At 54.3% G+C, this 11,935-nt stretch overlaps 1 protein-coding gene across 1 annotated transcript; it reads right to left on the bottom strand.

Annotated features, from left to right (window-relative positions):
• Positions 1-167: 167 nt before the first annotated feature.
• Positions 168-4,049, bottom strand: GDF7 (growth differentiation factor 7). The gene is made up of 2 exons (XM_066179997.1): positions 3,722-4,049; positions 168-1,334 (listed from the first exon to the last, which is right to left on the bottom strand). Exons 1-2 carry the CDS (start codon positions 4,047-4,049, stop codon positions 412-414), a joined length of 1,251 nt encoding a protein of 416 aa, XP_066036094.1. The 3' UTR covers positions 168-411.
• Between the last annotated feature and the right edge of the window lie 7,886 nt (positions 4,050-11,935).

Here is an 11,935-nt window from a genome sequence, read left to right as displayed (position 1 = left end):
CCCCAGGTCATCATTCTAAGCAAGACAATTTTGCCTAGACATTTTCCAAAACTTTTGGGAAACAAGTTGTGAGCTCCATTTAGGCAAACCAAGTGTATCAGGCAGAGCTCAGAGGCTGAGGAGACATTCCCTTGGGGCTCTGCCAGGCTGTGTGGCCCCCTTTCCTTTCCAGGGGGAACAGGCAAGGCACAGAGATGGTGGCAGCCTCACAGTCTCAGAAGGGCATCCCCCATCCCTCTTGGGCTCATGGCCAAGGTGGCCCAGGGAAGACAGGGGACCCCTGCTCTGAGCTTGGCTTTTGGAAAGGCACACACCAAAATGTATATATATATATTTATATATATATATATATATAAAATGGGCAGGGTTGCTGAGCAAGGCCAGGAAGGATAGGGAGAGCTGCAGAAATTGCTACCTGCAGCCACAGGTCTCCACGACCATGTCCTCGTACTGTTTGTAAACCACATTGTTCCCAGAGTCTATATAGAGGATGCTGATGGGGCTGAGCTTGGAGGGCACGCAGCAGCTCGGGGGAGTGGACTCCGGGTCCATGGAGTTCATCAGGGTCTGGATAATGGCATGGTTGGTGGGCTCCAGGTGGGAGCGCAGGGGGAAGTCGCAGACCCCCTCGCAGTGATAAGCCTCGTAATCCAGGGGGGCGATTATCCAGTCATCCCAGCCCAGTTCCTTGAAGTTCACGTGCAGGGGCTTCCTGCTGCAGCGAGTCTTCGCCTTCTTCCCGTGGCCTCTGCCCCCAGACCGGGCGGCAATGGTGGTCCTCCTCTTCCTCCGCTTGGGATACGCCTCCTGGCCGGGATCGGGGGGCTCCAGGAAGGGGGGGCTGCCCAGGGCCTTGATCTTATCCCGAATCTCCTTGAAGAGGTTCTCCTTCCTCTGGGTGCGGGAGAAGGCCACGAGCAGGGCCCGCTCAAGGGGCTCCGGCCGCGGTTTGCCGAACCCCAGCTGCCGGGGCGGCAGGAGCTGCCGCGACTGATCCGAGACGATCCTCAGCAGGAAGCACAGCAGCTCTCCCGAGAGCGATCTCTCCCTCTGATCTCGCAAGGCCTCCCAGACATCAAACACCTCCCATCTGGAGGAGCCCGTGTCCAAAATGTCAGCAGCCCTGGAGTCCAGCAGCCGGGGCTCCTCGCCGTCCCGGCTTGGGCAGGTGGCGAGGAGGAGGTGGTGGAAGGTGCCCTCGGGGGACAGCGCCAAGCTCCGGTTTTCAGGGAGGAAGCGCAGGATGCGCAGTTCTGCCCCTGTCACCTCCTCTGCCTCAGGCAGGCTGGAGATGTCAAAGAGGTACCGCTGCTCCAAGGCAGATGGGGAGGCATCTGGAAGAGATAAGACAAAAGAAAAAAACAGGAGAAAAAAAAATTTAATATCAGCAAGCCAAAGTCAAGCTCTCATTAGGGAGGTGCAAGGGACACAGAGGTAATGGGGGAGATCTCGCTGTGCAGCAGGGCATCCCAGTGGGACACAGTCTGTGTGTCCTGCATCCAAGAGCGTCACTCTGGCTGGGGACACCGAAAACAAATGGGGAGGAGAAGGTGCAGAGGGAGGGAGGAATCCATTCAAACAAGTGGCTTCTCATCAGCACTTTTCTCCACACCTTGAGGAGGCTTCTCTGTCTCCTCCCAGGTGTTCCAGTGACCTCAGATGCATCACTATTCTGTTTTGGCACAGAAGCTACACCTGAACCTGTGCAGCACATCACCATCCCCAATCAGCAGGTTGTCACCGATTTCCTCTGCCCCAAGTGTCACACACATACACACGTTGTTAAAAATTCCACTTGCCCCTCGCAGATAGGCACAGGCACACAGGTCTGATAGAGGCACACGCAACGGCTGAAAGGGAGACCAGCCTCAGTTTGTCACTATTTTTTAGGGGATCCAAAGACCTGACACGGACTTGTGCAGTTTCTGAATAAATCTACTCAGTGTGAGTTTAAAAAAGAAACACCAAAGGAGGCGGAGCTGGGAAGAAGATATGAATTGAGTTCTGGGAGGGTTGTTTTTTGTTTTCTCCCTCGTTAACGAGAAACCTGACCTGGGTATGCTGCAAACATCTCTACCGTGCCCGGAGCGCCCCGACCCGCTGCCGGCAGAGCCCTGCCCGACACCGCCCGCCCCCGCTGGGTGCAGCCTGCACCGCCCGCCGCGGGGGAGACTTCTTCTCCCTGTTACTTGCTGCTGCTGCTGCTAATATTATCATTAATAGTGGTACTATTATTCATTATAGTTATTAAAATTACTATTTGAAAAGCAGATCTAAAATTCCTATGAGAAGCAGATAAGAGCCGATAAGGAAATCTCTTTGAAGAGTTCATCTGGTTTCGTTTTGCGCTGAAACTTCCCAGGACCTGTGCGCATTTTTCGCCCGGCTCTCACAAGCGGAACACTGCCCGCTGTCCCACCGCAGCATCCTTCTCCCGGTCCCGCGTCGCTCCCCCGACGTTTCTCCAACAGCTTCCAGTGAACCTCCTCCCGCAAAGGCTGCCGGCAGGATACGGCCCCTTCTGGGTGTGGGAATGGGGTTGGGGGGGGCTTTCCCACCACAAGACACCCGGCGACAGGCACGGGGTGCGCCTGGCGCTGCTTTTCACTTTGCGTTTTCATTTTATTCAATCGGGAATGTATTATTTTTCCCACAGCCGAGCAAACTTGGCCGGCAGGGCGCGAAGTACATATATACATGTATTTGTTAAAAGTATATAGTTAGGTGCATATATGCATTTGATTATTATTATTAGATTCGCGGGAATGAAGAGGGCAGGAGAGGGCGAAGAAGGAGAAGGGGACCGCGATGCCGAGCTCGGCCGGCGGCGTTAGCGGGAGCCGCTCCGGAGCGCTGCGGCCGCCCGGGGCCGAGCTCCCCCCGGGGCACCGTGCCTGCGCTCCCTTCCTGGCCCGGCCCGGCCCGTCGCGGTGCCCCGCGGAGTTTTTCGGGCTGCAAAGGCTCTGGCAGGACGGGGAATGTCGAGTGGAGAAGCTGCTCTCAAACTGCGCCGCACACCCCGGCTCCGCATCGGATGGTGGAAGGTGCCGAGAGCCGCACACACCGCCGCTCACCCCGTCCTGGCCGGCTGCACCTCGCACCCCGTCCCGAACCGCATCCCCAGCACCAAGCATCATCCTTGATACCGACTGGTGTGCAACCCCATCGCCACCCTAGACCCCGCTCGGCGCCGCGCTCATCTCCCTCGGCAAACCCCTTCACCGGTGCCAGGCACAAAACTTGTGCTGTCCCCATCGTCAACCTCCTGACCGTATGCTCACGCACAACCCCACTCCCAGCCCTGTCCTCGCCCCCACTCCCATGTCCAGATTACGGCTTCATTCCCGTTAAACAACCGGGATGCGCAGCCCCTACCCCGTGAAGCTCCATCCCCTGCAATCACCCTGTACGGAAACCAACGCACAATCCTATCCCAGGCAGAGCCCCGTGCTCGGACCAACATGCAAGCATCGTCTCCGTGTGCCATCACGCCCCAAACTCAAGCTCAGAGCGATGCACCGTGTTTCCATGCCCGATCCCCACGCCCATGGCCAACACGGTCTCCATCCCCAAGCCCCATCCTATCCCCAAACCCCTTCCGAAGCCCAAGCATCGACTTCTCTCCCGGCCGACGGCGGAGTCCCGGCGGGGCGGTCGGTCCGCGCTCCCCTGCCCAGCCGCGGGCGCTGCGCGGATCGGGGGACGCGCGTCCCGCACTCACCGCTGCGCGCCCGCTCCGCAAAGCCCGTCACGGTGTCGGCGCGGCGGCCGGGGGCGCGGCGGGCGGCCAGACGCTGGTACAGGGCCACCATGTAATGATGCGGCACCACCGTGCCGTTGCGAAGAGCCCCGTCCCTCCGCGGCGGGGAGGAGAAGGGGGAGGCGGCGGCGGCGGAGGAGGAGGAGGCGGAGGAAGGCGCGGCTGCCGAGGGTCGCTGGGGAGCGGCCGCTGACGGGCCGCGCACGGCGGCGGCCTCCAGCCCGCGGCGGAGGCGGCAGGCGCCCAGCAGGCAGAGGCAGAGGGCGGCGGCGGCGGCGCGGAGGCGCATGGCGGCGGCCCGGGGCTCGGCGCGGAGCTGCTGCCGCCGCCGCTCCCCGCCCGCTTTTGAACATCGTCTTCGCCCGCCGCCGCCGCCGCCGCCACCGCCGCGGCCACGGCCGCCCGCCGCCCGGGGGCGCCCCCTGCCGGCCGCTCGCCCCTCCCCGCCCGAGCGCCGCCCGCGCCCGCCCGGCAGGTGAGAGACCCCCGGGCCCGCCCCCGGGCTCCGCCCCGCCTGTCCCGGCAGGTGAGAGACCCCCGGATCCCCCCTTGGACATCGCCCCGCCTGAGAGAGTCCCCTGACCCCCTTCGGACCTCGCTCCGCCTCCGCCGCCAGGTGAGGGACCCTCGGACCCTCCATCGGGTCCCGCCCTGGGACCCCCGGCAGGTGAGAGATCCCTCAAGGGCCCCCACCCGCTGGGGGCACCCGCACCCCTCATTTGGCGGGGGGAGCTGCGTCCCACAGCCCGTGCCAAGGCGTCACCCCAGCCTATGGGGTGGAATGGTGTTTGACTTTGGAAGGCGACCCCAGTTCGGAATGGCGGGAGGTTGGGGAGCACCGCCATCTCTGTTTGCAGGGGTCATATTTCAGAGCGGGGAACCCCCCGCCGAAGACTGGACCAAAAACTTCACCCCGTATTGGAGCGGGTCACCGACACCCCCGTGCTGGGCCGTGGGTCTCGGTCCCACACTGGAGATGGGGCAGTCCCGGCTCCGTTTCGAACGGAGGAACCGACACCCCGTGTTTCAGGCAGACCCCTTTTCCCCAACACTGCCCTGCGGGGGTGATGCTGGCGGCAGGACCGGGCCGGGAGCGGCCGGGGCAGCCGGAGCAAACCCTCTATGGGGCGGCCCCGGGGCCCCAGGCTCCCCCCGCACCGCTCCGAGATGCCCCGGGCTGCCCCAAGCCTCCGTCGGCCCCGGTAATTCCGCCTCGGGAGTCCGACACCGGAGAAAAACAAAGACCCAGCCGGGCTGCGGGCTGATGTTTTCTCTCGCACGGAGGGTTTCCTTGGTAAAATTCAGATGTTTCCTTGGGTCTCGATTAAAATAACAAAGTGGGGTATTTACTAGGATGTTATTTCAAGTCTCTTAAGTCCCTGGTTATGTCTGTTGCGATTTCTCTGCAAATACAAAAACAAGCGCTGCGATGATTTATTTGAAGGAATGTAGGTGTTTCGCCAAAATAAACACGGCTTTTTTTTTTTCCTTCTCCCCCCCCACCCTCGAAACAATTGCTTCTCACGAGCATTTGTCACTGCAGCCTCTTGGATTTCTTTCTGCTGTAATTTTACAGGTGTCTTGTCACAGTATCGGGAGTGGGTTTCTAATGCCAACCAGCGGCTTTGCTTGGTATGTACACACACTGTGCAGAGACATGGACGCCACTCCCAGGACACCATCCCAAGAAAACCCCATCCCGAGAAATTCCTGCCCCATGCAGTGCTGGATGGCCAGGCCTGAAGCCGTTTGCACACCTTGCACAGCACTTGCAGAGTTTGCACAGCCTTTGCACAAGCCTTGCACAGCCTGTTCAGGGAGTTGGCATGGCTTCCATGGCATTTGCACACTCAGCATGCTCACACAGGGCCTTGCACACCTAGCAGTTAGTGACCCCCCAGGAGCCTAACCTGCCTGGGGCAGGACGCAGAGGAAGGGCTGGTAGAGGAAGGCTTCATTAACTCTTATTCTTCTGTCAGTCCCTTATTCAATCCAGGCTGACACTGTTCAGATACTAAAGGTCACTTTTAAAAACCTCCCAGCCCTGAGGCCTCACTGCCCCCTGGCCAAGGTGCTGAGACTCCACTCGGGAGCCCTCCCAGAACCAGAACAGGGCAGCAGGGCTCAGTGCTCAGGGCACTGTCCAGTCCTGTCCCACTTAATCCCACCTCAGAGCAGCCCCAGGCTCCAAACTGTGTTCCTGATGCTTCCACTGCAGCGTATGACAGCACTCCCTTTCCCAGCGCTGCCCAAGGAAGGGATCAAAAGGCTCAGCAAAAGGATGGAAGGATGATGGGGTGGGAAGGACTGTTGAATGGGCAGACAAGTCTATCCATAAACCTCTGGGCTTCTTGCAATGGTTTCTGGAGCATCCTGCCTGGAATCATTTCACACAGTCAGTTTTATGGGAAACAGTGAAAGGTTCAAAAACAGTGAGTGTGGGCCTAGCCTCGGACCCCTGAGTCTGTACATCCTCCTGCAGGTTGTGTACCTGCCACACATGTGGAACCCCAAGCTTCACTAAATTCCCTGGGACTGGAACTGTCACTGTCACTGCATTTTTGATTTGTATCTTTCAAAAATTAAAGTTACATTGATGCAACAGACAGCTGTGCCTCCTGTTTGTTCCTCCCCTACAACTTTATTTGCCCCACACACCAGTCCTCTTTTCAGCCCAGTGTGGGCATCAGGGCCAAATCCTTGCCTGCTGCGAGCTGGCAGAGCTGAGCAATGGGTTCCTGTGCATCAATTTGCACCACACCATCCTTGTCCCTGTGTGCAGCTGTCCCCATGACAGGGCCTTATGCTGCTGGGTGACAATACCCAGACCCCTGTGCTCAATGTCTGTATGGAGACCCAGACACAGGCACACACACCCCCACACAACCCCAGTGACATGGACACACACCTCTGAGCATCAGGCATACATGACCACACCAGAAGGCACATGAACACACACACAGGTACAACAACCCAAGCAGCAAATCCTGCCCAGCCAAGCCAGAGGGTAGATGTGAAATCCCACAGCTTGTCCTCTCAACCACACAGCGTCTATCAAGACGCACAAGCACTGACTTTCCCATCTGTTCTCCATTGCAGCCTCATTTAAACCCTTTTGGGCTTTCTTGAATTTCCATCAGCCCAGCCCAGCCCAGCTGCAGGACCTTCCCAAGCCTCCTGAGCCCTTTGCAGCAGCACAGCAGCTCCTGCCCCCAGTCCTTCTCTGTGCTGGGGATGGGCTCCCTTCTCTCCTACTGCAAAACTTTTGTGCATAATTTCACACTGGCAAAAAGCCACCTTCTACCAGCCCCCTTCCAAACCCAAATTAGCACGCTGCTGCAGCAGCAGAAATTGGAGAGGAAAGGCTGCAGTTTTATTTTACAACTCAATTAGCAAGTTTATACAGAAAAAAACACCCACATAACTGAGGGAGATTTTATGTCCGTTCAGCTTCACCAGAAAATAGACTAGCTCCTCCTGAGGGCACTCCCTACTGCTGTGGGCACAGCCATGTGCTCCTGCCCATGGGGCCCCTCAACCAACGTGGTGATCCTGGCTCCAGCCCTGCTCCATCTCTCTTTGCTCTTACACTTAAGAATCTTCTGGGTATCTCTATCATAGGCTGAAAAACACAGTTTTGAGACTGTCCTGACACCCTGTTCACTGAGTATTAAATCGGACATGTGCCAAAACCTAAGATGAAGATAAAGGGCCACATTTGCCTCTAATTTTTCCCTAAGAACCAGTCCCAAGTAACATGAAGCCAATGGCTGCATGCCCAGGAGGGATCCTGACTCCTGAAACAGCTTGCACCATGTCCCACTACAGTCTCTCCCTTCCTTCACCAATACACCCTTCTGGTCAGGTTTCTGGAAAGAAGGGGACAGTCTTCTCACTAAGTCAGTTTTGTTTTGTTGGTTTTTTTTTTTTTTTTCCTGGGAGCATTTTTTGGATGGTGACTGCTTCAGGACCAGGAAGGAATCATTCCTACCTGGCTGATATGTGGGCTTTTCCCCTCTGTTGCAGTCCCCCTTCCTGAGCTCCCTTTTTTTGTGCCCAGCACTGCTAGGCTTGCCGTCCTGCATTGTCCATGGCCATTGGGAACCTTTGTGTGTGGAGCACTGAATCATTTCCACCCACAGGGGTTGTTGAGTCCTGGCCATGGTGAATCACCCTACCATGGCTACCTCCTCCTGTACAGCTGTGGGCAAGATCCCAGTCTGGCAGACGGGCTGCCCTAGTGATGCTCTTCAGCACAGGAATGAATTTGATTTAACTAGAACCCCACCATGCATGGAAGACCACTTCTTAAAGTAGGAAACTGAGGCAGAAGGGAAATACTCAAGGAATAACCATGTGCCTCGTGTTTCAGCCACATTCCCAGAGCTCTGCACCTCCACCTCACCTTCTCTGTCATCAGCCCTTTCTGATGGAATAGAAATAAACTGCAGTGACAAACCCCCTCCACGCTTCAAAACTGAGGGTGTTTGCAGCTGTTTCTGTTAGCTGAGGCAGTAGGGCTCCACCAGTTTTTCAAGTCTTGAGCAAGTTCAGTGATCAGACTATTAATGCCAGTGGCTACTTGGAAGAGTGTGTTTTCATGTAGTGACCACACAAGAAGCCTCTTGGGGCTTCACTTAACAAATGTCTTCTAGTGAGATGGCTACAAGTGACAGCAGGGCCAGGTCAGCAAGTAGCTAAGCAACAGCATCATTTTCTTTCCAAATCTTCCAGCAACTCCTTCCAAAACTTACTTAAACTGAAGCCAAGCTGAATTCTTTCTGATTGTCTGCTCAGGGATAGCCAGGGAAGATAAGACAAATCAAGGTACAGACTCCATGCATGAAACATCAGATGGATTCAAGGACCCTGTAGGCTGCTTTGCTTCAGGCCCAGAGACCTGATGTCAGCTCACTCTGGCTGCCTAAAGCTGTCTCACATCACTTTCTATTTGAGCACTGTGCTCTAGCTAGGGGACAGGAAATGCTTTGTGGAGAGTTCAATCCTTCTGGAAACAAAAAAGTGTCTTGTAAAAGGCTTTCCAATATCCCCTCAGGGAAAAATTGTCCTATTCAGCATCTGGTCAACAGCGTCTGGCATAAGCCACCTGAAAATAGTGAGTCAAAACACAACTGAGCATTCAGTCAATTAAAAAAAAAAAAAAAAAATCTGACTCTGGTTTTTGAAAAGTGCAGAGTCAGCAAGTAATTTGCCAATGCACCAAGCACGGGTGCTGGATTTTGGTGATGACTCACCCCAAGTGTCCTCACGGTGGTAACCTAGGCCAGCGTCTAGTTGAAAGGGATGGGATTCACTTCCCTACATTGTGGGCTCCTTTCAGCCTAACTAACCACCTTCTTCCCATTACAAGTCCCTGGAGGGAGAGCAGTACCTCCAGAAAGCAGTTCCTGCAGCATTAACACAGAGCCCAGCTGGGACAGCTCTCACAGAGGTCAAGAAAGCCATCAGCTGTCTCCTCCCCACCCCTGGATGAATATGTGAGATGTTACGAAGGGAAGCCCTGTCCTACAACTCTCCTTAAGCTCTGTTCCATGATTCCTTATTCTCATGTACTAAATCCTTTGATGTCCACTCAGTCTTTTTTTTTCTCTCAACAGTTTCCCACATCACTGTGTTCCTCCTCAACTTCTTGTCCTCCAGCTCCCAGGCCCTTTGTGAAGGCTCCTCAGATTTGGGGGCATCAGGGAGGAAAAGGGGAGACCTGGCTGGGAGAGTATTTTCCAGCAGATACCCAAGGGAATACCAGAAAAGGAACTGAGTACCTCACCTGATCTTTCCAATTCCCAACTACTCCTAGGAGATTCCTTCTCTGCCCTCTCCCATCCCTTCCCAGCCAGTGCTGCTCATGACTGTTGTGTCAGGCTCACTTCTCTGCCTCTTGAGACAGAATGTCTCCATACATAAACCAAGTCGTTTGCTTTCCATCGCAATGCAAAGTCTTACCAGCAACTCCAGTTTTTGGTAATAACTCCAGTAATAACTCCAGTTATCTCACTCACAACTTTCTGGATGCAGCTGTTCACCACTATGAACATGGAAGGAAGGTGTTTGGGTTTTTTTCCTCTTTAAGTTATCTTCCCATCATTTGGTATTGTTGTTACCTTTTCTCTCTCGTTCACTGAAGTGCTCTAATCCCATGCTTTTATTTTCTGCCACAGACCTGACAAATGGAACTAAATTCCGGTAAATTTGGTTTCCTAGACAGTTACTCTGGGGACACCAACAAGCCCTGGGGGTTAGCTAAGGTGTGCAGGTGGCCAGAGAAGACCAGCCACCCCTCAACTCTAGCCCAGCACTCCTCCCTTCACTCCTCTGAGCCTGCTGCTGTGCTGAGCTGTGAGGAGGAGAAGGAATGGAGGAAGGTGGGTGTGTGGGTGGGGGAAAAGACGTGGTACAAAGTTGTGTTTGATTGCAGCTTTGCATGGTCTGCACAACTTCCATCAACAACTGTCCCTGCCAGGGCAGCATTATCCTTCCATGACAGATGTAGGGGCTTTGGGCCCACAGGAGAGATGACTCTCATCTGAAAGGCCCCACAGACACCAGCACACACCACGGGGCAAACTGAGCAGTTCACAAACTAATTCTTACCACTGGTACCTTCTGGTCTCCTACTCAGTTCTGCATTTAAACCCCACAATTTCTGCTTTCCTTTTCCATCTTGTCTTTTCCAACTTTTTGCTTTGAAAACAAAAATTCATACCGTGGGGCTCCTTCTCCTTCAGCTGCTAAGCAGCATGAGAAGCTCGGAAAAAAACCTATCCCACAGAGACACCCCGTCCCAGCTCAGCAGAGGGACCAGGTGGCTGCGGTGACACCGAGCATCATCTGGAAGCGTGCGAGCCCTGGGAAGAACTCTCCCAGTGCAGGAGCACCATCTCCTGGAGAAGGAATTTATAGCACTGAGGCTCCGTGTAAGGTTGTTTTCAGAGTCATCTATGGAATGTGGAAGGCACTTGCAGTTTGGTCGGCACCCACTCTGGTTTCTCTCCGTGTAGGCTGTAAAATACACGTAAAGCAACCCAGTACAAGTGTGTCCTGTGTAAAAAGGAGGGAGATGGAAAACTGGCTGCAAATGGGAACACATTTTGTGGGGACATCCTTTTTTCTCTGTGCTGTGCATTAGACAGACTTGAGTATGAGTTGCAGGATCAGGTGTTAAAGTTTTTACTGCAGGTGTATCAGGTGAAGTTCCATCTTCTTTCACATTTGAGACTGTCTCAAAAAGACATCGAGTTAATACAAAGAGCAAATCACATCTTGCTTAAGGAAGTGTCCCTTGCAAAGTCTTGAGGAGTAACTTGGAACAAGCTTTCTGCCTATATATCTTTCCATTTGTAAATGCAATAAAAGGAGATATATGCAACGTATTACATCCTGCAGGCCCTGCACGTCTATTTAGTTCTCCTACTAAATTTCAAGGCATGCCTCTGGACAGGGGCAGCTGCATGGATGGAGCCAATGACACACATCAGTATGGGATGTCAAGTGCCCTATTAGGGATGACCTTGATTTCCTAACACATCATAGTGGTGCGTGTACACAACTGCCTACCTCAGCTCTTTGCAGACAAGCTGGTGTGGGCTGTACTCACATCAGTATTTGGGTAGCATCTGTTTCTGCCTCAACAAGAAAGGCATGGACCTGTTATTTATAGTAAGACACGAAGATGATCCCAGGGCTGGAGCACCTCTCCTACGGAGACAGGCTGAGAGGGCTGGGGCTGTTCGGGCTGGAGAAGAGAAGGCTCTGGAGAGACCTCACTTCGGCCTTACAGTACTTAAAGGGGGCTTAGAGAAAATAAACAGAGCAATTTTTTTAAACCGGTAGACAGCAATAGGACAAGGGGGAGTAGTTTTAAAGAGGAATGATTTAGATTGGTTTATAGGGAGAAATTCTTTATTGTGAGGGCTTTGAGGCACAGCCACAGGTTGCCCAGAGAAGCTGTGGATGTCCTGTCCCTGGAAGTGTACAAAGTCAGGTTCGATGGGGCCCTGAGCAACCTGATCTAGTGGAAAATGTCCCTGCCCATGACAGTAGGGAGGGGCAGAACAAGATGATATTTAAAGTCCCTTCCAGCCCAGGTCTTTTTTATGATTCTGTGATTTATATTTAATGCAGGCAACATGCTTGCTTTGCCTTGCCCACTTACAC

The sequence above is a fragment of the Chamaea fasciata genome, unplaced genomic scaffold (assembly GCF_029207755.1).
Source record: "Chamaea fasciata isolate MVZ Bird 193981 ecotype frontalis unplaced genomic scaffold, bChaFas1.0.hap1 SCAF_3, whole genome shotgun sequence".
Taxonomy (NCBI): Eukaryota; Metazoa; Chordata; class Aves; order Passeriformes; family Sylviidae; genus Chamaea; species Chamaea fasciata.
The sequence above is the reverse complement of the archived record's forward strand: the minus strand, read 5'-3'. Positions and strand labels throughout refer to the sequence as shown.

What these genes read in the sequence shown, in the direction of transcription:
- GDF7 (XM_066179997.1), bottom strand. Translation starts at nt 4,049, where the DNA reads ATGCGCCTCCGCGCCGCCGCCGCCGCCCTCTGCCTCTGCCTGCTGGGC. An exon ending in TGCGGAGCGGGCGCGCAGCG is followed by an intron (nt 1,335 to 3,721) that starts GTGAGTGCGGGA and finishes TATCTCTTCCAG; the next exon opens with ATGCCTCCCCATCTGCCTTG.